Genomic DNA, 25,331 nt, shown 5'->3' with positions numbered 1-25,331 from the left:
GATCCCAGTGGTGGCTGGTGTCCTATCAGTCGGGGGGGGGGGAAAGGGGGAGGGGGTGGCAGACAGACCTGACCACAGACCCCCCCACCTGTTGCTCCAGCCCACCCTTATGTATTTATACATGATTAGAATATCCCCCCTTATGTATTTATACATGGAGATCATATCCCCCTTATGTATTTATACATGGAGGTCATGTCCCCCCCTTATGTATTTATACATGGAGATCACACCCCCCCTTATGTATTTATACATGGAGATCATATCCCCCTTATGTATTTATACATGGAGATCATGTCCCCCCTTATGTATTTATACATGGAGATCATATCCCCCATATGTATTTATACATGGAGATCATGTCCCCCTTATGTATTTATACATGGAGATCATATCCCCCTTATGTATTTATACATGGAGATCATACCCCCCCTTATGTATTTATACATGGAGATCATATCCCCCTTATGTATTTATACATGGAGATCATATCCCCCCTTATGTAGTTATACATGGAGATCATATCCCCCTTATGTATTTATACATGGAGATCATATCCCCCTTATGTATTTATACATGGAGATCATACCCCCCTTATGTATTTATACATGGAGATCATATCCCCCCTTATGTATTTATACATGGAGATCATATCCCCCCTTATGTATTTATACATGGAGATCATATCCCCCCTTATGAAGTTATACATGGTGATCATATCCCCTCTTAATCTCCTCTTCTCAGGAGAGAATAAATTCAGTTCCTCTAATCTTTCCTCATAGCTGAGCTCCTCCATGCCTCTTATCAGTTTGGTTGCCCTTCTCTGTACTTTCTCCAGTTCCCCGATATCCTTTCTTTGTGATTTTGTGCCCAAAGCTGAACTGGATGTTCCAGATGAGGTCTTCCTAATGATTTGTACAGAAATAACATTCTATGCATGTCTCACATACAACTCATCTGATTGGGTCATCTTCTCCATGTCATAACACTGTATAATATGTGGCTGTATTTGAAGATCATGTTGGAAGTGGCCATGGACTCCTTTCGAAGCAGATGGATTGAAGAAGACCATTTCTGTTTCTCCCACTATACATGTTCGCTTCCTGTTGTATGAAAATTAAAACGTCAGAAGGACTCTGTTCTTCAATAATAAAGATTACCTTAATGAAAAAAAAATGTAATTTTATGTAAATGAGACATCTCCCTACAAAGCAGAGGTACACGAAAAGCCCACTTCAAAAATCGTACCTTTTATTATGGATTCCAGGTGTGCCATTTTTCTCTTGAGATTTGACTTGTGTCGGGGATCAGACTTTGCCATTTTTTCATTAAGACTAAACAGGAAGAGATCCCGGGCGAGCCCCCGGATACTGGGCTGGTTCTCCAGGATCCTGTTCTTCTCCAGATCACGGACTTCATTCATATCATCAATCACCACAATCACATTGTCCTTCCCTGTAGACACAAACCAACAGTCTTGTCACAGAGCTGCAGAACGGGGAGATGTCTATGCAAACAAGGCATTTCCCTGTTCTGCCTAGTGACAGGACACTGATCGTCTGCTCCCTCTCATCGGGAGCAGTGATCAATGGCGAGTCACTGCTAGCCCATCCCCCCACACAGTTAGAATTACTCCCTATGACACACTTAACCCCTTCCCTGCCAGTGTTATTTACAGAATAATCAGTGCATTTTTATAGCTGTATAAGTGACAATGGTCCCAAAATAGGGCCAAAAGTGTCAGATGTGTCGCCATAATGTCACAGTCACGATACAAATCACAGATCGCCGCCATTACTAGTAAAAAAAAAAACATTAATAAAAAAGCCATAAATCTATCCCCTATTTTGTAGAAGCTATAACTTTTGCGCAAGCCAATCAATAGACACTTATTGCGATTTTCTTACCAAAGATATGTAGAAGAATACCTAAACTGAGAAAGAAATTTGTTTTTTTATATAGTTTTTAGGGGAAATTTATTATGGCAAAAAGTAAAAAATATTGTTTTTTTTTTTCAAAATTGTCGCTCTTTATTTGTTTATAGCGCAAAAATAAAAACCACAGAGGTGATCAAATACCACCAAAAGAAATCTCTATTTGTGGGGAAAAAGGACTTAAATCTTGTTTGGGAGCCAAGTAAAGAAAAAACAGGCTTACTTTGTGTGATCCTTATTATATAATGATATGACCAATCTTCTCTTACCAAGTCTGTCATGAAGATATTGCAGCTCCTCGTCATACACCGAATCATTCACATCGGTCACATTGACTCTTCCCCAATTCTTTGTGTGATACAAAATACCAAATGTGCACTGAGACACGTCATGTCTGAACCTCTGGAATCCATTATTGGATATATAACACGGGGTGACGCTCTGAACCCAACCGCAGAAATCTGCCGATCTCAGCAGGTTCACCAACCAGGAGTAATCACTCTCACTCGATCTGGAGAAGATCCCAACCTCAACTTTCTTCACGTGAAGCTGCAGATGGGAAATAAATGGCAAACACATTAAAAGGTGAAAGCTACAGATATGTACTATGAAAATTCGTTTTCAGCATTTACTTTTTTGCTTCACTAATATTTTGCAGATGTTGGCATCACTAAGGCCTCGTACACACGATAGGTTAACCAGAGGACAACGGTCTGATGGACCGTTTTCATCGGTCAAAACCGATCGTGTGTGGGCCCCATAGGTTATTTAACCATTGGTTAAAAAAAAGCCAACTTGCTTTAAATTTAACCGATGGATTCCTAACTGATAGGCACATGGTAGGCACAACCATCGGTTAAAAATCCACGCATGCTCAGAATAAAGTCGACACATGCTTGGAAGCAGTGAACTTCGTTTATTTTAAGCACGTCATTGTGGTTTACGTCACCGTGTTCTGACACGATCGGTTATTTAACCGATGGTGTGTGGGCGCGACGGACCATCAGTCATCTTCATCGGTTAACCGTTCTCATCGGATGGACTGATCGTGTGTACGAGGCTTCATTCTGCTCTGTCTTGTTCTCAGGTTCAATCATTGTATGATGTCTTCTCTGCTATATGCTGAATGGACAATGGGAGCACGTATAGAGATGAAGTTAGTGTGTAACAGGGTGTCAGGTCCCCTAAAGAGTGGGTCCTGCCTCTAGAGTCCTGGGCGGCGGGCCAGTCATTTGGACTTAAGGAGGAGACCAAGCGATGGGACTAAGGTAGACGAGTGAGGTCAGGGAGTAGAGTGTTGCTCGTGGAAAATGTAGATAGATATTCCCTATCAAAATGAGCTAGAAAATATGCTGTGTCATGGGCTGTAAATACCACTTGGGGATGAAATACCCTTGGGACTGAGAGGGGCAGAAAGAATTAAGAGAAAACACCCTATTTATGAGAACTGATTAAGCACCAGGTTAGAAGAAAAAAAAACGTTGCCACCTAAAAAAGTGTGAGGCCTTGTACTCACGAGCAGACATGTCCGATGAAACCGGTCCGCGGACCGTTTTCATCGGACATGTCTGCCCGGGGACTTCTGTTCGATGGCTGTACACACCATCGAACAGAAGTCCGTGCGTAAACAATACGCGGGGCGTGTCGATGACGCGGTGTCGCCGCGACAATGACGCGGCGACGTGGGCGGGCCTGCCTTTTAAATGCTTCCACGCATGCGTCAAAGTCATTCGACGCATGCGAGGGATGGCAGGCGGCCGGACATGTACGGTAGGTCTGTCCGAACCCCCCCCGAAAATGGTCCGCTCGGGCCTACACACGGCCAAGCATGTCTGCTGAAACTGGTCCGCGGACCAGTTTCAGCAGACATGTTTGGTCGTGTGTACGGGGCCTTAGATTTCTACTTTGCTGGAGAAGGTAATAACTGATTACTTTTTCTTACTAGACATGTGCACACTGAAATATTTAGTTTTGGAATTTCGGTTTCGTCTGGAAAATAAATTTATTTAGTTACTCCCGAAATTAATTTTTATTTATTTTGTTTCGTAAAAAAAATGCATTCGTCCGAAAATCCGGTTTAATTAAGGTTGAATCTGTCATTGAAGGCTTATGGTGTCCGTCGGATGTTCTAAGAAGATTAGACGAAGCAGCTAAACTGTACGACGCCGCGATCGTACATTTCCAGTCTAATGCTCCGCCCACAAGCTATAGTATAATTCTAATGTTGTATGACACTAGTAATAATTATATTTATTAATTATTATTACTAGTCAACCAACATTAGAATTCTTCTTTAGCCTATGGGCGGAGCATTTAACCATAAATGTCTGCTCGCTGCGATCGTATGTTTTTAGCTGGTTCGTCGAATCTTCATGTCTCTAGAATGTCAAAAATCTTTTCTCTCTCGAATAATCTTGGACTAATAGAGTTAGGTTAGGCACATTCGACCGCAGGTTCGATAGACACAGATCGCTATTGTCACCGTCATGTCGAATCTTCTATCTATATCCAACTGTTGTCGCAACTAAACGAAAATAAAGCATTTTTTATGTTGGATCTTTCAGATTTTGGATTCTGCACGTTTTTTATTGTTTGTTAAAATGAACTGAAATTTGGATGAAAATGCATTCGGACGAAAACGAATGCACATCTATTTCTTACTACAATGATTGTTAGCCAGATTCGGAAAGTAACGTTTTTTAAAGGAGCCTGGCTGGACATTCTCCTGCTGGGTGCTTCTTAGATGAAGAGAAAGAGAGAAGCTTAGCATCTGAGTGGGCTCTGTTTCTGATTCAGGAGCCGATGTCCATTCTGTCCTAGGAAAAGGCAAAGTTAGAGATTACGTCTACACTTGTGGGCTTTGACGAGGTTAAGTTGGATAAAGGATCCTTGAGTTTTGTGTAGAGAGAACCAGAGGCAGGCAACCTAAGGTTGTTGAGGTTTGTCCTGGGGGAAGGAACTCCTTTCCAGTGGCCTGTGTTAAAGTGTATTTTGTGAGTTTCGGGTGTAGGCCGTTTGTGGGCTTTGTCGGGTTTAAATTGGAAAAAAGATCCTTGAGTTTCATGTAGAGGGAACCAAAGGAAGACAACCTATGTTTGTTGAGGGTTGTCCTGGGGTAAGGAACTCCTTTCCAGTGGCCTGTGTTAAAGTGTGTTTTGTGAGTTTCGGGTGTAGGGCTTAGGCCACTTGAAACTGAGCAGAACCCTATGACCTCTGAAGGGTTCTTTCCCACCCCAGAACCCAAGGGGGTGTTGGCCTTTCCTTTGGTTACAAGTGCAGCAAATCAAATGTGAAATTTCAGTAGATTCCTCTTGATTTCTGCTCATTACAAAGAAAAAGCATATTGCCTTGAGCTTGTTAGGTTTTAAGCTGAGTTCTCAAAATCCCATAAGAATGTGCTTCAATCTATTGCAAGAATACATTCTTGGGTCATTCTGAGTATCTAGCTGTCCCAGGAAGTGCACTGACAGTGGCTCCCAGAAGTGTTGGAACGTGCGCCAATGTAAGTATTTTTTATTTTTTAGCAAACTTTATAATTGTTTTTTTAAACTTTTTGATTTTGGGGAGTGGAGGATATACTCTATATAAGTAGACTTTTAATTTGCAGAAAAGGTCAGTTTTTAAAAATAAGTTCCCTAGAAACTATTAAAAGCCTATCGCACCCTTACAAACCACACAGACACCTTAATTTCACCTTCCCCAAACGAATGTTCTACATTTCACAAAAACGACAAACTTCACCAAAGTGTTCTGATTTTCTCAGAGATTCCAGCAAAGCAAAAACTTTAAGTCTCAATCGAACCTACATTCGATTTTTGCTGTATTTTCACATAAATAACTCTCTTACCTCCTTTCTTGACATTTTCCACATCCATGGCACAGTAATTTTGTCTGTGGAAAGAAATAATGTAAAAACACAAGCAGAGGACTGGTACACCAAAACCAGCCAGAGACAGACAATACGTATGAGGCCCCGTACACACGACCGAGTTTCTCGGCAGAATTCAGCCAGAAACTCGATTGGAGCCGTATTCTGCTGAGGAAACAAGTCGTGTGTACACTTTTGGCTGAGGAAACCGACGAGGAACTCGTCAAGCCAAATAGAGAACATGTTCTCTATTTCCTCGTTAGGCTTCACAAGGAACTCGACGAGCAAAACGATGTGTTTTGCTCGTCGAGTTTCTCGGACGTGTGTACGAGGCCTGACTGTCGTGTCGTATCAGTGTGAACCCAGCCTAAGTCCCCTTTCACACTGGTACGACACGACAGTCATTCGACTTTCATCCTACTTTGCTCTGTGACATCGGTCCTACATCCATTCGACTTGAATGAACAGGATACTACTTTGATACAACTTTGTGATAGTCTGACTTGTCCTTTGACCAATCAAAACAATCCCAGTGTGAGATAAATTCCTTTTACTGCTGCTATAATCACCATGTCGGATGTCAAAAGTCAGTTGGTAAGGACAAGGATCCTACTTTGATCCGACTTCAATGATATTCAATGGGCTGAAGTAGGATCAAAGTCGGACCAAAGTAGTACACGGAGCATTTTCAAAGTCAGACCGACTTGTGTCGGACCAGTTAAGACGACTTCCATAAGAAAACATTGATTTTCACACGTCATGCGACATGAGCTCCCGATGTCGAAGCATTTGTCGGACAAGTGTGAACCCAGCCTCTGAGATGTAGAGGCTCCATCTCACCAGGGGGCCCGTTAACATGCTAATGTGGTAACTGGTTGGGCTGGGGATCAAAGGGGTTGTTTATTAAATCATAGACATGTAGTAGACCGAGAGGCACCGGAAGTTTTAGACCTGATCATGAAGATTTAGGATGCTTCAGTTACAGCCAATCAGAATTTGAGAAACTCTGGACCAATGACAAGGTCCCAGGGGAGTTGGAACCTGGATAGGGGGGAAGTAGGGTCATGGGGGGTATAAAGCAGTACAGAAAGGCACCCCCGCTCTATCTAAGCCTGATGATCTGATCTAAGGAGCATGGTGACGTAAGGTTTTTCTCTGCAAATGTACCTCCTTCATTTTCTTCATCTTTTCTGTAACTCTTCCTTTCCTACAATTTTTCCTGATATAATGATGTGTCCATTATAGTAATATTCCTATTTGTATTACTTTGTATCATTGGTAACATCTTTGTTTTAACGTTGTATCATTTATGTTATAGTTGCTAATATCAGATTTATACAAGTTTCTTTTCTGTATAAATATATATAAGTTATCATTTGTTTTTAATTCTTATATAGACAAAAGGTTTTAATCACTTATTTTATGTATCTTTAAGCGTGTGAGTGAGGTAGGTATTAAGATCTCCATGTCACGTCACACGACCGCGCAATTGTCAGTTAAAGTGACGCAGTGCCGTATCGCAAAAAATGGCCCGGTCATTGAACAGCCAATTCTTCCGGGGCTGAAGTGCTTAAAAGAAATGAGAGTGGGTTAGGTGTGGGAAGCCATTGACCAATAAACTTGCCTATCAGTAGTGACAATGCCGATAGTCACACCACCTGCCTCATCACCATGAGCCTCTATAGATTTTGCAGGTACCGCTGATCTGAGGGTGACAACACTGTCCAGAATTCAGAAGTGGTAGAATAGTACCACCACCCGATTAATGGAATTTTCATGCTCTGGACTTTACTTGACTATACTGTAGTACTACACAAATACGTAAAAGAAGAAGTCTGAATTCTATAGACAGTGAGGATATGGATAATGGATAAAGTAGAAATAATTATACATTTACCTGTAGATGTTTGTAGAATTCTTTTCAGATTTTCAATCTTCTCAGTCAATGCTCTCTGTAGGGCTGACCTGTTTGTACTGACCGAGTCTATTTCTTGGCGTGTCAGGGTCACGAGGTCACAGTCGAAGAATTTCCATTTTCCCCAATCTTTCCTCACTGTCTGCTCAGCGTCTCCATCCATTACATCCGCCATGATAATGATTACACGTTTACCTGGACATGTGACAATTGTAAAGTGTAAGAAAAAAATGTACATACTGTATTTATAACTTGGGATGAGTGAATTTGACGTTTTTTGTTTCCCTGAAATGTGGGTGAAAATAAGGAGCTTCATGTGAAATCCCTGCATTTCAGACAGATACATTGCAATCAAATGGAAAAGCACTCATACAGTATTTAAATGTATATAAAAATATTTGAATTGTTCTTGTTGGATGACAACACTAATGCCCTGTACACACGGACGAAATTTCCAACGGGAAAACTTCCGTCGGAAACTCAGACGGAAAATTTGAGAACCAGCTCTCAATCTATTGCTGTCGGTATTTCCGACAGAAAAAGTCAGACGGAGCATACACACAGTCGGAATTTCCGATCAAAAGCTCCCATCGGACTTTTCTGCCGGAAATTCTGACCGTGTGTACGGGGCATAAAAGTAATTAAAAAAAGTTCCGGCACTGTTCGGAGAATTGATGATTTTTAGGGCCACACCCAAAACACTTTATCGTGACTACAGACTACTGACAGCCTTCTATATGCTCTACTAATGCCTCTGCATTCCATCCCAAGCCTCGTTGAAGTGAGTCGGTCCGACAACGCTCTGTGTTGGGGACATCATATCCAGCACATGGCCCAACTACACCAGCTGCACCATCCGGTGGTTAGGAGTCCTCTGCCAGATCCATTGGGTCCAATCCACATCACTGACCCTTACGGGTTCAACTAGTGGTCTGTTCCTTCCATTGGGTGGATTCCCATGCGACATCTGTCGCCTAAACAACTTTTGGTTGCCCCCAACACCAGCCCTGATATGCCTGAGTCAGCCCAAGCATGATGTTTAACATTGATTGTATGTCAGCAATATTTTAACCCTTTCCATTTTTGGAATGCTTTGACTATGATTTCGCAATGAATCCTTTAATCACAAGCCACGGCATAGACCAGGGGTCTTCAAACTATGGCCCTCCAGGTGTTCAGGAACTACAATTCCCATCATGCCTAGTTATGTCTGTGAATGTCAGAGTTTTACAATGCTTCATGGGAAGTGTAGTTTCGCAACAGCTGGAGGGCTGTAGTTTGAGGATCCCTGGCATAGACATTTTTATGACTTTTTCAAGGTACTGTATGCCTCAAATGGTTTGTAGCCAAAATTAATCTTTTGTTGTTTGTTCTTTAAAACCAACAGTAAACAAACTTTTCTGAGCATTTATCTTTCTACTTTCCAGTCACTATGAAAAATTGTTTGATGCTGTGCTGCTGATAAGGCGTTATTGACCTCTAATCAGAAAATGCAACCATAGAAATGGACCACGGCCCTGGACCTGTAAAGCACACTGTGGCTAACTACCCTTATTACACTCAGTGCCAATGTGTGCCCAAGCAGGATTTAGTGGCCAAAGCAGCGTGGGGTGTAGGTCCAGTTCCCAAGGTCTTAACTGAGGTGACACCTCCCCAGATACACTGCTTCTATTGTTATAGTTTAAGGCAGTGAAGAGTTGATTGAACAATCCAAAATAAAATAAAGGGAAAGTAAAGAAAACTAGTTAGGAATAAAAAAACGTCCACATAAGGGAGAAGAGGACCATCACCTAAGGACACAACTCTTCAGCATCAAGATAGGAGCACTCAAATCTCCAGACCTTGTATTTTATTACCTAGAGTGGGAAAAAGAGTGGATAGGAACATCTAAACCAAGAACCAAGACTGGGATGATCAAGATATACCTCTTATCTTCTAAATACAAGTCAATCCATTCCTCTGTAGATCAATGACTGTGCAAAGCAAACTTGTCCTCGAACCTAGCATATAGGATGTGTCTGCCTAGCACTTGTTGACCAAAGGAGTCAACTAGATGTTTTTTCTTGATGAACAGAAAGTTCAGTTAGTTAGAAAATCGGATCACCCTTTGCTGCAGTATTATTGAAACAATAGGAATCCCTTTACTACTCCTCTAAACACTTACAGCACTGGATTTAAAAAAAGAAATTGCAATTTTTACATAGTTACATTGATCCAGCTTGGACCAATGTAACTATGATTATGCCATACCTATGTGATCCCTCTAGAACAGAGGTCTCCAAATTTTCAAAACAAAGGGTCGGGTCAAGTTTACTGTGCTTCAGAACATAGAGGGTTGAAGTGTGGCCAGCAGAATTAAAATGTCTTGACATCAGTGGGAGTAAATAATGTGCCATCTTCGGTGTTAGAGGTAAGAATTGTGCTCTATCATTGATGTCAGTCCGAGGAATAGTGCCCTATTAATGGTGTCAGTGGAAGGAATAGTGCCCCATTGTTGGTATCAGTAGGGATAACAATATCCCATTGTAGGTGTCAGTAAAAATAATAGTGCCTCCGTCTTGGTGTCATTGGGAGGAATAGTGCCCCCAGAGACGTTGCAGGTCCGCACTGGGTGACACCCGCCAGAGGGGTGACACCCGTAGGCAGGAGCACCGCCGCCAGCGCTTTCAGGATGAGGTGGGGAGCAGAATTCCCCCAGCCAGGCAGTTTCTTGCACTGGTGGCGTCTGCTTGGAGCTGAGCCCGGCCGTGTGGAGGTGGTGGGGTCCCCAGAACTATTACCAGAAGAGGGACACCTGCGTTAAATTGGAGGTGGGGGGAGTTAAGATATGTGTGGGGGGGAGTTAAGACCCCCCCAGAATATGTGGGGGACACTTTGGAGAAGAAAGAACCTATGCTAGAAGTGGAGGTTGGATTTTAAATCCAACCTCCCACAAGAATAAGCCCTCTCACCTCCCAAAGCACCCCCAGCACATCTAACCCCCCCCCACCCCCAAACAAGCACAAGTGGAGAGGGATGTGTGTACTGAGGGAGGGGATCTTTACTGAGGGATGGGGGTCTGTACTTAGAGGAGAGGGGGTCTGTACTTAGAGGAGAGGGGGTCTGTACTTGGTGGAGAGGGGGTCTGTAAGGAGGGAGGGGGTCTGGACTGAGGGACAGGGGTCTATACATAGTGGAGAGGGTGGTCTGTACTAAGAGAGGGGATCTATACTTCGTGTAGAGGGGAGGTCTGGACTGAGGGAGGCGGGTCTGTACTGAGTGGGGACTATACTTGGTGGAGGGGGGTGACACCATGTTTTCCCGCACCGGGTGACACCAACCCTAGTGACGCCACTGAGTGCCCCAAGGGCTAGATAAAGGAAAGCAAAAGGCCGCATCCAGCCCTTAGGCCATAGTTTGAAGACCACTGCTCTAGAAGCTGGAAATGATGGCCAACCCCCTGTGGTGACAAGGCAGCTGGATAGCCACTCGGCATGGTGGAAATTGCTGTCGTAGTTGTTTCTTTTGCAATGATATTTATTTATTTCATCCTGTACATCACTTACCACATACGTCTGTACAATGTCTAAGAAATTCCTCCAGCTGAGTCCACTTAGCCCGTGTAGTGAATGAGTGACAGAAAATGATTGGAGAGAATTTATGAACCTCAATTTTCCAGTAATCTCCAGGAGGATGTGAAATACAGCAGATAGAGGCGTCTGAGATGGAGGTCCTTGGAAGGAGATCTGTCAGCCATTGTAGATCAGTATCCTTGTCCCAACAGAAGATCCCATGTGTGTTCCTTCTTCCACCACCACTGAAACATATAGACAGGAGAAAGTAGTGCCTTAAAACTGAGATATTTAAGGGGAGATAAAACAAGCCTGTTATCATACAAGTTGTTATTGTCAACACCTCAGTACAAATCTGTAATGACAGAGCTTTTTTTTCTCGGAAAATAGGTACAGTAACTCAATCATAACCCTCCCCCCGTCCCTTACACACACCCTCAAAACCGCATCAAATAGTGGGTGTGGTCAAATTTCGCTAACAGTGGGAGGGTTTTAACAGGGTCATTATGTACAGAGTGCAGAGTGCCTTCTTCCACAGCTGTTTCCCTCTGCATCCCCATCCACATCTCATGTTTACCCCTCTTCACCTCTGACCTCTGTATGCAACCCCCCCTCTACTGCCACCATCTTCTCCCCATCTCCTTAAAAGCTCCACCATCTTCCACGTGTCTTATTTTTGTTGCTGTATTAAGCTGAAGCCCCCAGCCAGCTCTAGTACCTCCCCGCATACTGTAGTTGGCTCCACCTCTCTCACTTGCGGGGAGATCATCCAGTGGTGATGTTGGCATTTGCACTGCAGCCTGTGTACCTGCATCTCCCTTGTCCCCATCCTTCACACAGTGGGAGCCGCTCAGGATATCTGACATGTGAGTGCTGTTGGGGAACAAGTCTGTTGTAAGCATAGAAGCCAGACGTTTGTGTTTTCAAGTAATAGTGGTCAGCAGGGAGCAGAGGGCCTGAGCCAGAGGTGGTGGAACTCAGTTCCACCAAGTTCCAGCTGAAAAAAAGGGCCTGTGTAATGGTAAGATGACTGACATTCACCAAAAGGGTTATTTGAATTCTACTGTAGGCGAGCAGAGAATCATGCAAAGGCCAATCAACTCTTTACAAGCCCTCAGATGTTCTCATGTATGACCAATATAAAGGATGTTTTGACCCAAATGATGCAACAAATTTGAACTTGACTAGAGATAATCACACAGACAAGGGACCAGTCTTATCAGCATTAATTTTGAGAACCCCTGAGAATCAAAAGTGCTCATTATCAAGTGTAGAGAATGCTGGAAAATCTCTAAAATGTGTGATTGTGAGCATGTTATGCAGAAATGTACAAATAAACCCAGTGGGGGTACAAATGCTGGCCACTAGGGATGAGCTTCGAGTTCGAGTCAAACTTATGTTCGACTCGAACATTGCCTGTTGGCAATTGGAAGATTATCTCCTTAGGTCTAACGCGTTTCAGGAAATGTATCCCTTCTTCAGCGACATTGGAGAAGATAATTTAAGAAACATTCAGCATAAGGTCATGAAATCGAAAATGTATAAAAGAAAAACGTTTAATATCGTTTTAGATGGAAAAAACAAGATAGTTTCCTGTCGCATGTCCACCAATCCGGTGGACAGCACCGTCTGAGTCCAGTACAGCCCTCACAAGGATCCCCAAGGGACGCTCCCCACACCTCACCCAAGATGGAGGATCATTGAAAAATGATGAGTGGCCCTTGGTAGAGTATTAAATCTATGAGGTAAGCCGGGTGAGTCGTCTCAAATCTCGGAACAGCAGCATGCGCTGCTGTTCCGGGATTTGAAACGACTCAGCCGGCTTACCTCATAGATGGTCCTCCATCTTGGGTGAGGTGTGGGGAGCGTCCCTTGGGGATCCTTGTGAGGGCCGTACCAGACCCAGAGGGTGCTGTCCACCGGGTTTTTGGACATGCAACAGAAAGCTTCCTTGTTTTTTCCATCTAAACTATATTAAAAGTTTTACTTTTATAAATTTTCGATTTCATGACCTTATGCTGAATGTTTCTTAAATTATCTTCTCCAATGTCCATGAAGAAGGGATACATTTTCCCGAAATGCGTCAGGCTAAAGGGGATAACAATTTGCAACACTATTTGTGCCAGATCCCCAAAGAGAGCAAATTCTATTGCCTATCTTTTGTGTTATACAGTATATGGCCTGTCATTTGCTATTGCATATGTCCTAAAATAAAAAATATATTTATCAAAAATAAAAATACCTTGGTAAAGTACATTTATATTCCTGATGTGGAGTGTTCTGAAAGTAATTGCTGCTCTGTAAAGTTTTAGAAGTTTGAGAACTGGCCTCCCCATACTGCAGTGAACATTGAACCATGGAGTGTTGTACTTGTGTGCCCACACCTATCTCCTGGTATTCCGATTGGGTATTTCCAGTGGTATTAACATTATTATGGGGGCTGTTGGTCTTATTAGAGATTTCGGTGAAGATATCAGATATTTGTTTGTTTTTAGAAGAGTTACAGTCATCATCAGAGACTGGAATGGTTTGTGTGAAGCCTTCAGTTGTCTTGTGTATTTCGGACATTGTTGAGTCAGTCTTGGATTTCTCACCCTCAGTCATGCTACCATTCCAGCTGTCTCTTTTAGATAATATGGGTGGGATGTATTTTTCTGTGTTCAGTTCATCATATGTTTGAGCCTCAGCCTCAATAGAAACGTTTGTCTTCATATATTCTGGTTTTGGTCTGTTGGGAAGGTGTAAAATAAATACATTGTTTCCTATCTGTATTTTATCTTCATGCCACAGTTGGGTCAATGTTTTGGACAAGAAGCCATTGACGTGGGTTTTTGAATTGTCAACTGGAGTTAGAAAAACCTCTCCTTCTTCTGTCTTCCGGATCACACAATGTTCACACTCAGCCTCAGGACCAGAGATCTGGATGTCTTGAGAAGGTCCAGAGCCAATCTCGGTGATATCATTTATATTATGGATAATTAATGCTGTACTTTGTTGGATGAGATAACATTGATTACTAAATGTGACATCCTGTTTATTAAGAATGACGCCCATGTTTTCTATATTCTTCTGCCATTCCTGAGTGGCGATTTCGGTCCTTTTCAGCTTTTCTTCCCACGAGGTTTTCAGATCTCTGAGAAGATTTTCTTTTTCTTCCAAATGCAACTTCAGTTCCTGTACTTCTGCCTTCACTTGTTCTGTTGTTGTCAGCTGCTCTCTGAGCCTTTTTATTTCCTCTTGTAGCTCCTCTATGACTTTAGATTTCACATCCTCATTGACCACAGCTTGGTTGACTATTCGTTTGGCGCTGTCTGCGTATCTTAGGGTGGAGAGCGTTTCCTGATAATTATCTGCTGCAGGACTGACTGTGGCCAACATAATCGTCTTGCTGTTTCCTCCAAGATTGTTCTTTAGCAGCCAGGTGAGTACAGAGTCTCTATAATTCACGTATTGACTTTTCCTTTTATTTTCCGAGATTTCAGCCAATGAATTTATGACTAGGCCGAGAGTTAAAAGGGATTTGTTGATATTACAACTCTCCTTAAGCTGACTGCCTTGGGCTCCAGATTTGTAGGACCTCTCACTTCCCGCCAGATCTACCAAGCTGGCCTTACTCACCAACTCTCTGGAGGCTCCAGACTTGTGATCATTACATGTTTGTGTAACGGTCAGTGATAGTATAGAATGTGAACGACTGCTCTGCTCATTCATCTTGGTTTCTGCAATGGCCCTCTGTTTGTTACCTTGGTCCAGCAGTAATTTAATTTCTCCATAGCTTTGAACAGCATGACAAGATAACTCCTCTACATATGGACCAATTAGCCTGTCTTCTCGAACTCTTAGTTTCTTTTGGTCTTTTGCTGATCTTAAAAGATCTCTCACCTCCTCATTATAGATCTCAAAATAAGAGGCCTCAATCCTGATGGTTTCCAAGTCATTGGACTCTTTATTAAATAAAGCAGAGCAGATTCTTGGCACAATACCAGGTTGGTCATCTGTCCCCATCATTGAAAATGTTTTTCCTGATCCGGTTTGGCCATAAGCAAAGATACACACATTGTAACCAAGCCATATGTTCTCAAGAGCTCCATCTCCGAGATGTTCAAAAATGTCTTCCTGCCCAGTATCATATTTATCCTCTGTCCAGAAACAGTTGTCATATATGAAGATATGAGGTTCTTTTCTGTCTTTTTCCTTGCAGGAAATGGGTGGCAGAAGGGTAATCTGGTTCTCACTGACCCGAACAACACACTCTGAGTTCAGTCCTTCCTCCCTCTGATTCAGAGGACGGACCCTCACAGCCACTTTCACTTTGCTGTTATTCATTTTCCCAGTTTTAGGCAACCTGTAGAAAGAAAATATAAGAAAATGTGAATTTGCTTATATTATCAACATGCAGACTTACATGTGAAAAACAAAAAAAGTATGTATATCGTGTATTTGCCTTCGAGCAGTGGCGGCCCATCAACAGGGGATGCAGGGGCACTGTCCACCCCCCCACAGCAAAAGAAAACGAAAAAGTAAATTTAAGTCTGTGCATGGCACCAGACACACGGGTGCTATAGGAGGCATGCTGTGATTCTAAACATGTGATTCCCAACGGGAAAACTGCTAGGAGAGCTTTTGGCCGGGAATCCTTGCCGTGTGTATGCTCCTCGCAGTTTTTCCAACGGGAAAACTGCCCAAAAACCTCCGGACAAAAAAAGAGAACCTGCTTCCTTTTTTTCCCGCCGGGAAAACCGGCAGACTTTTGCCCGGCGGTTTTTGGCAGTTTTCCTATTGGAAAAACTGTGATGGAGCATACACATGGCCGGGATTCCCAACCAAAGCTCCATCGCAGTTTTCCCATCGGGAAAATCAACCGTGTGTAGAGGGAAAGACTGACCGAGCAGGTTCTCTGCTTTTCTCTCGGGATTTCCTACAAGAACTTTTCTCGTTGGAAATCCCGCATGTGTGTATAGGGCAGGGATATGCAATTAGCGGACCTCCAGCTGTTGCCAAACTACAAGTCCCATCATGCCTCCGCCTCTGGGTGTCATACTTGTGGCTGTCAGTGTCTTGCTATGCCTCATGGGACTTGTAGTTCTGCAACAGCTGGAGGTCCGCTAATTGCTTATCCCTGGTATAGGGCATAAGAAGTCTTATTGGTCTTCAAGTCTAAGGCTGCTTTCACATTGCAGCGTGGAGCCGCGGTGACGGTATAGCCGCGCTATTTGTAGCGCGGCTATACCGTCGTGTTTACCGCGATATTCGGGCGCTAGCGGTGAGGTTTTAACCCCCGCTAGCGGCCGAAAAAGGGTTAATACCGCCCGCGTTGCGGGCGGTATTACCGCGGTATTACCGTGCTTTCCCACTGATTTTTAAAGAGGGTTTTAACATTACGATAAGCCACAGATTCCACCTGCAGACCCCCGAACCACCTGCCAGGGTTGTGGGGAAGAGGCCTTTGTCCTCATCAACATGGATGGTAACAAGGTACTTTTTCCAGGGAAAGTTTCCCCCTGGCAAGGTACCCCTCTTCATGATGAGGACATGTGGCCTGATTTTGGTCTGGGGAGGGAAGGGGGGCGCACGCTTGTCCAGCCAGGCTGCATGCTCGGATTAAGGGTCCGGTATGCATTTTTTGGGGGACTTCATGCTTTTTCTTTTGTGAGGTACCCCTTAAAGCGGAGATCCACCCAAAAATGGAACTTCCTCTTTTCGAAAACCCTCTCCCTTTCCGGTGTCACATTTGCCACCTTTCACGGGGGTGGGGGGAGCAGATACCTGTCTAATACCGGTATTTTGCTCCCACTTCCGAGCATAGCTACCCGAGCCACCCGCAGGTATCTACGCCACTTCCTGCATTCCCCCCCGCTGTCTTCTGGGACACACAGGTCCCAGAAGACAGCAGGGACTAGTGGCATCACGCAGCACGAGTCGCACATGCGCAGTAGGGAACCAGGAAGTGAAGCCGCAAGGCCCTTTTTATTTAAAAAAAAAAGAAGCTGTCAATGACATTATTAACGAGCTTAAACACATTTTTTCTTTGTTAACCGCTTGACGACCTTCGCACGACGATACAGGTCGGCAGAATGGCACGGGCAGGCAGAAGGAAGTATATATAAGTCCCCTTTAAGAAGAGGCATTGTGGACAGGCACGCCCGCCGCGAGATCCGTAACTCCGACCGCGGTTCCCGCGGACTTGATGTCCCTGGATACCCGCGATCATGTCACAGTGAGGAAGAACGGGGAAATGCTGATGTAATCGCAAGCGGTGATCAGTGTCGTGTCACACACAGCCCATCCCCCCTACAGGTAGAATCACTCCCTAGGGCACACTTAACCCCTTCACCGCCCCCCTACTGGTTAATCTCCTTCACTGCCAGTGTCATTTCCACAGTAACCAGTGCATATTTATAGCTCTGATCGCTGTATAAATGACAATGGTCCCAAAAATGTGTCAAAAGTGTCTGCCATAAAGTCGCAGTCACGATAATAATCGCTGAACGCCGCCATTACTAGTAAAAAAAATTATAATAATAATAAAAAAGCCATAATTCTATCCCCTATTTTGTAGACGCTCAGACCCAGATTCTCAAAGGACTTACGACGGCGTATCGCCACGTACACCGTCGTAAGTCCGAGCGAATGAGAGCCGTCGTATCTATGCGCTTAGAATCAGTTACGCATAAATTCGGCTAAAATACGAGCGGCGTAAGTCTCTTACGCCGTCGTATCTTAGTTGCATATTTACGCTGGCCGCTAGGTGGCGCTTCCTTAGATTTCCGCATTGAATATGCAAATTAGCTAGATACGCCGATTCACGAACGTACGTGCGCCCGGCGTATCAAGATACGTCGTTTACGTAAGACATACGCCGGCGTAAAGTTACCCCTCATAAAGCAGGGGTAAGTCATGTTAGGCGTAAGTCGTCCGTGAATGGGGCTGGACGTAAGTTACGTTCACATCGAAAGCATTGACTATTTGCGGCGTAATTTTGAGCATGCGCACTGGAATACGTTCACGGACGGCGCATGCGCCATTCGTTAAAAGCGTCAATCACGTCGGGTCACTATTCATTACCATAAAACACGCCCACACCAGCCTACTTTGAATTACGCGGGCTTACGCCGGCACAGTTACACTACGCCGCTGTAACTTTGGGTGCAAGTTCTTTGTGAATACGGGACCTGCCTCACTAAGTTACGGCGGCGTAGTGTATCTGAGATACGCTATGCCCGACTATAGATAGGCGCGTCTACGAGAATCTGGGCCTATGACTTTTGCGCAAACCGATCAATATACGCTTATTGCGATTTTTTTATCAAACATATGCAGAAGAATACGTATCGACCTAAACTGTGAAAAAAATATTTATTATAGCAAAAAGTAAAAAATATAGATTTTTTTTTTCAAAATTGTCGCTCTCCTTTTGTTTATAGCGCAAAAAATAAAAACCGCATAGGTGATCAAATACCACCAAAAGAAAGCTCTATTTATGGGGATAAAAGACGGCAATTTTGTTTGGGAGCCACGTCGCACGACCGCGCAATTGACATTGTTCAACGTCCAGGGCAGGCGCTCCCTGAGGGGGAGGGGAACCACAAAGAAGAAGGTACACACATATAAGAAAGAGGAATAGAATATATACAATATGATCCAGGGTTCAGAGCTATGGTAACATTGTGGGCCTTTGATAGAAAGTAATGAACTCACCATGAAGGTAGGTTCGTGGTATGTTCCCTTGATGTCGGTGTTATCTTGCTCTTGCCGTGTTCCCAGATCTTGATCTCTTCTCACCGGTGAAGTTTTGGTTGTCTCATCATGCATTCCATATACATTGAGGAGATCTAGATCCAACAAAAGAGATCGGGACGTCTGTATTGCGCACTTCTTCCTCTTCCGTGTTGCCTACAGAAGGCAGGATCTCCCTCTTGTATTTGTCACCTGTTGTGTTACTCACGGCTTTGCTCGTCTCGAATTCCCGGAGGGTGTGGCCTGATTCCGGTCTGACTGGATTGTTTGCTTTCCGTGTTGCTTAGGAGGTGAAGGCGCTTTCACTTTTATTATCAGTAGAGATTAGTCCTAGGAGTGTTCCTCGTCTGACTCGGGATTGGATATCAGGCAGGTTTATGGCTTCTGGTCTACAGATTTCTCTTTTTTAATTGTAAATATTTTAAAACTTTCAGATATCATAAATACTCGAGTATAAGCCGACCCAAATATAAGCCAAGGCACCTAATTTTACCACAAAAAAATGGGAAAACTTATCAACTGAAGTATAAGCCTAGGATAGGAAATGAAGCAGCTACTGTAAGTGGAAAAGAGGGTCAGCAATGCCCATTTGCAGCCTCACTGTGCCCATTGCATGCCTCACTGTGACCATCTGCAGCCTCACTGTGCACATTTGCAGGCTCGCTGTGCCCATTGCATTGCCTCACTGTGTCCACTGCAAGCCTCACTGTGCCCATTGCTTGCCTCACTGTACCCATTGCATGCCTCACTGTGCCCATCTGCAGCCTCACTGTGCCCATTTGCAGCCTCACTGTGCCAATTGCAAGCCTCACTGCGCCCATTGCAACCCTCACTGTGCCCACTGCAAGCCTCACTGTGCCCACTGCAAGCCTCACTGTGCCCATTGCTTGCCTCACTGTGCCCATTGCATGCCTCACTGTGCCCATCTGCAGCCTCACTGTGCCCATTTGCAGCCTCACTGTGCCAATTGCAAGCCTCACTGCACCCATTGCATGCCTCACTGTGCCCATTGCAAGCCTCACTGTGCCCATTGCATGTCTAACTGTGCCCATTGCAAGCCTCACTGTGCCCATTGAAAACCTCACGGTGTCCATTGCATGCCTCACTGTGCCCATTTCATGCCTCACTGTGCCCATTGCAAGCCTCACTGTGCCCATTGCATACCTCACTGTGCCCATTGCAAGCCTCACTGTGCCCATTGCAAGCCTCACTGTGCCCATTGCATGCCTCACTGTGCCCATTGCAAGCCTCACTGTGCCCATTGCAAGCCTCACTGTGCCCATTGCATGCCTCACTGTGCCCATTGCAAGCCTCACTGTGCCCATTGCAAGCCTCACTGTGCCCATTGCAAGCCTCACTGCGCCCATTGCATGCCTCACTGTGCCCATTGCAAGCCTCACTGTGCCCATTGCATGTCTAACTGTGCCCATTGCAAGCCTCACTGTGCCCATTGAAAACCTCACGGTGTCCATTGCATGCCTCACTGTGCCCATTTCATGCCTCACTGTGCCCATTGCAAGCCTCACTGTGCCCATTGCATACCTCACTGTGCCCATTGCAAGCCTCACTGTGCCCATTGCAACCCTCACTGTGCCCATTGCATACCTCACTGTGCCCATTGCATGCCTCACTGTGCCCATTGCAAGCCTCAGTGTGCCCATTGCAAGCCTCACTGTGCCCATTGCATGTCTCACTGTGACCATTTCAAGCCTTACTGTGCCCATTGCAGGTATCACCTGTAATGTATTTCAGATATCTTGCAAACCTGGCCTGTTAGTGGGTCCTGAGAACCACTGATCTACTGTATAATCAAGAGTATTTGAGCTGCATTTCCCAGAGAGAGATTGCCAGGAGGAAGTAAAAGAGCTGCATTTCTCAATCTGTAGAGGACTCTGCTCTCTCTCTTACCAGGAGGGCGACCGGAGTGTGCACATTGATGTCCAGTGTGCACCACCACTGCTGTATATATGAATTCAGGTAAACATTTGCCCCTAAAAATGCACTGATTACTGTGTAAATGTCACTGGCAGGGAAGGGGTTATCACTAGGGGGCTAACAAGGGGTTAAATGTGTTCCCTAGTGTGTGTTCTAACTGTAAGGGGGTGGGAGTGACTGGGGGAAATGACAGATCGTGGTTCCTAGCTTGTAGGAACTCACGATCTGCATCTCCTCTCCTCACAGAACTGGTTGTTATAAAACAAACCTTTACAACCCCTTTAACCACTTAAGGACGCCCGCTTGCATATATACGTCAGCAGAATGGCACGGCTGGGCAGATGCACGTACATGTATGTCCTGTACATCTACCCAGCCGAAGCTCCGGGACCGCGGGACCCGCGGACCCGATCGCTGCTGGGGTCCCGCGATCGGTCGCCGGAGCTGAAGAACGGGGAGAGGTGTATGTAAAAACGGCTTCCCCGTGCTTCACTGTGGCGGCGTCATCCCCTTTATAGGGAGACACGATCGATGACGTCACTCCTACAGCCACACCCCCCTACAGTTGTAAACACACACTAGGTGAACCCTAACTCCTACAGCGCCCCCTGTGGTTAACTCCCAAACTGCAACTGTCATTTTCACAATAAGAATGCAATTTAAATGCATTTTTTGCTGTGAAAATTACAATGGTCCCAAAAATGTGTCAAAATTGTCCGAAGTGTCCGCCATAATGTCGCAGTCACGAAAAAAATCGCTGATCGCCGCCATTAGTAGTAAAAAAAAAAAAAAATAATAAAAATGCAATAAAACATTCTCCTATTTTGTAAACGCTATAAATTTTGCGCAAACCAATCGATAAACGCTTATTGGGGTTTTTTTTACCAAAAATATGTAGAAGAATACGTATCGGCCTAAACAGAGGAAAAATTGTTTTTTTTTATATATTTTTGGGGGATATTTATTATAGCAAAAAGTAAAAAATATAGAATTTTTTTCAAAATTGTCGCTCAATTTTTGTTTATAGCGCAAAAAATAAAAACCGCAGAGGTGATCAAATACCACCAAAAGAAAGCTCTATTTGTGGGAAAAAAATGACGTCAATTTTGTTTGGGAGCCACGTCGCACGACCGCGCAATTGTCTGTTAAAGCGACGCAGTGCCGAATCGCAAAAAGGGGCCTGGTCCTTTACCTGCATTTTGGTCCGGGGCTTAAGTGGTTAATGAGACTCCTGGGCAGGGATTTTTTTCAGGGGGAACTTGAGGGAAACTCAGTCCCACCACCTTTGGCTCAGACCCTTTGGTGCCTGCTCACCACAATCACTTGTAAACACAGAAGTCCGGTTTCTGTGTTTACAAGTGACAGCTCTGTACTCTGGGCCAGATTCACAGTGGAGATACACCGTCGTATCCCTGTTTCTATCTATGCGGCTGGTTCATAGAATCAGTTACACATAGATATCCATAAGATCCGACAGGTGTAATTGTTTTACACTGTCGGATCTTAGGATGCAATACTTCGGCCGCCGCTGGGGGGAGTTCGCGTCGTAAACCAGCGTCGGGTATGCAAATTAGGAGTTACGGCGATTCCCGACGGTTTTCCGCGTTCGCTACGTCGCCGCTAGTCTAGTTTCCCGTCGCAAAGTTAGTCATTTTTTTTGGTGCCTTAACTTTACACAGCAATCGTATTGCTGTATAAAGTATGGCCGTTGTTCCCGCGTCAAAATTTAAAAAATAACGTTGTTTGTGTAAGCCGTCCGGGAATACGGAATTATTCTATGCGCGTCGCCGTTCAGAAAAATCACGTCACTGTGCGCAATGCACGACGGGAGTTCGGAAACGGAGCATGCGCGGTAGGTCTGGCGCGGGAGCGCGCCTAATTTAAATGGCACACGCCCATTTAAATTGGCCCGCCTTGCGCCGGAGGCCGCCGGCGTAGGTTTTCATCGCAAGTGCTTGGTGAATCAGGCACTTGCGATGAAAAATTGCGGCGGTGTAACGTATCTACGATACGTTACGCCGCCGCTCTTCTGTGTGAATCTGGCCCTCTGTGTGTAACCCCCCGGAACTCTGCATTCTGTATGTAATACATTCCTGGTATTTAATGCCCCTTTAAGACCCTCCTACTGTTTTTGAAATCTGAACGGGTCGTGGTTGAGTTCCTGCACCTATTTTCTGCTCCCGGGGCGCCTTTTTCCTATAAACTTATAGCGACTGAGCCTCTCTCTGTCACAGCAGATATATGAAGATTGTATAGAGATCATCCTACAGTGTTGCTCCCATTTTCTGGGATCTCTCGTCTTCTCCAACTGATTGCAGATGATGATCGGCCTGAATATGTGAGGATAAGAAGGTCGATCGGTCAGTGAAGTCTCTGATAATTAATCTTTGTTTAGAGGGAGCCAGGCGGCTTGGCATTTTCTGTTATCTATCTTGCTTGTGAAAACCCCTTGCTTGGGCAACTGTTATGTTTTTTATTTTTGGTTTCATTTCTTTAATAAAAATTATAAAGGCTAGAAGAATGGACAGCCGCACTTCCAAAAAAATCCTTGGGTTGTCTTTATTTAAAAAAAATGACAAATGCACTACAAAGTACAGCAAAACAGTGGAGATGGCAGCCTACGCGTTTCACACTGCGGTCAGTGCTTAATCATAATCATAAAAATGGTCTGGCAATCTCTGAACCACAGACTGGAGTAGAGTGGACTCACTAAAATTGTGTCCATCACTGAGCTGAATTCACCAACATCACAATCAGGGCGGTTTTTTTTCCAGGGTTGTTCATCTTTATGGAGAACAGGTGCAGGAACTCGCCCCCCGATGTGGTGCATTGTGTGCGCCTGTCCAAATCTTACCTTTGCACCCCACCATCCACAACTCCCATCTGCCGCTCTGTCCACAACTGGCCGTTCATTGACTCTGCCACTCACCACTGCACCCCTATCCATAACTCATCTCTGCCCCCCCCTCCAAAACTGTCAGCGACTCACCTCTGCTCTGCACCCCCTGCCACATCTCACCTCTGCACCACTATCCAAAATTCTCAGCGACTCACCTCTGCACCCCCTGCCACATCTCACCTCTGCACCACTATCCCAAAATTCTCAGCGACTCACCTCTGCACCCCCTGCCACATCTCATCTCTGCACCACTATCCAAAATTCTCAGCGACTCACCTCTGCACCCCCTGCCACATCTCACCTCTGCACCACTATCCCAAAATTCTCAGCGACTCACCTCTGCACCCCCTGCCACATCTCACCTCTGCACCAGTATCCAAAATTCTCAGCGACTCACCTCTGCACCCCCTGCCACATCTCACCTCTGCACCACTATCCAAAATTCTCAGCGGCTCACCTCTGCACCCCCTGCCACATCTCACCTCTGCACCACTATCTAAAATTCTCAGCGCCTCACCTCTGCACCCCCTGCCACATCTCACCTCTGCACCACTATCCAAAATTCTCAGCGGCTCACCTCTGCACCCCCTGCCACATCTCACCTCTGCACCACTATCCAAAATTCTCAGCGACTCACCTCTGCACCCCCTGCCACATCTCACCTCTGCACCACTATCCAAAATTCTCAGCGACTCACCTCTGCAACCCTGCCACATCTCACCTCTGCACCACTATCCAAAATTCTCAGCAACTCACCTCTGTACCTCCATTCACAACTCACCTCTGCACCCCCTGCCACAACTCACCTCTTCACCCCCTGCCACATCTCACCTCTGCACCACTATCCAAAATTCTGTGACTCACCTCTGTACCTCCATTCACAACTCACCTCTCCACCCCCTGCCACAACTCACCTCTGCACCCCCTGCCACAACTCACCTCTGCACCCCCTGCCACAACTCACCTCTGCACCCCCTGCCACAACTCACCTCTGCTCCACCATGCAAAACTGTCTGCAGCTCACCTCTGCATCCCCATTCAAAACTCATCCTCTGCAACTCACTGCATCCTCTATCCATAACTCCCCCCCCCCCCCAAAAAAAATGTCAGTAACTCACCTCTGTACCACTATCCACAACTCATCTCTGCACCCCCCTACCACAACTCACTTCGGCTCCACCATCCAAAACTGTCCGCAACTCTGCTATTTATTATAGCAAAAAGTAAGAAATATTGTGGTTTTTTTTTTCAAAATTGTTGCATTTTTTTGTTTATAGCGCAAAAAATAAAAACTGCAGAGGTGATCAAATACCACAAAAAGAAATCTCTATTAGTGGTGAAAAAGGGATGTCAATTTTGTTTGGGAGCCACGTCGCACGACTGCGCAATTGTCAGTTAAAGGCGAAGCAGTGCCAAATCACAAAAAAATGTCCTGGACTGGAAGGGGACAAATTCTTCTGGGGCTGAAGTGGTTAACAAATCAAGCCCACTC

At 44.9% G+C, this 25,331-nt stretch overlaps 1 protein-coding gene across 2 annotated transcripts; it reads right to left on the bottom strand.

The window, feature by feature from the left end:
* Positions 1–779: 779 nt before the first annotated feature.
* Positions 780–19,354, bottom strand: LOC120942936 (kinesin-like protein KIF13A). Of its 2 annotated transcripts, none has more exons than XM_040355904.1 (8): positions 18,967–19,354; positions 13,511–15,613; positions 11,263–11,513; positions 7,700–7,912; positions 5,782–5,825; positions 2,204–2,483; positions 1,249–1,455; positions 780–1,160 (listed from the first exon to the last, which is right to left on the bottom strand). In XM_040355904.1, exons 2-8 carry the CDS (start codon positions 15,592–15,594, stop codon positions 1,144–1,146), a joined length of 3,096 nt encoding a protein of 1,031 aa, XP_040211838.1. In that variant the 5' UTR covers positions 15,595–15,613; positions 18,967–19,354; the 3' UTR covers positions 780–1,143. The 2 variants fall into 2 exon arrangements, with proteins under 2 accessions (XP_040211838.1, XP_040211837.1); XM_040355903.1 differs by having other exon boundaries at positions 780–1,103.
* Positions 19,355–25,331: the final 5,977 nt, after the last annotated feature.

Source organism: Rana temporaria, chromosome 6, assembly GCF_905171775.1.
Source record: "Rana temporaria chromosome 6, aRanTem1.1, whole genome shotgun sequence".
In the NCBI taxonomy this organism is placed as follows: Eukaryota; Metazoa; Chordata; class Amphibia; order Anura; family Ranidae; genus Rana; species Rana temporaria.
Note: the sequence above shows the minus strand (reverse complement) of the source record. Positions and strands in the feature narration are given on the sequence as shown.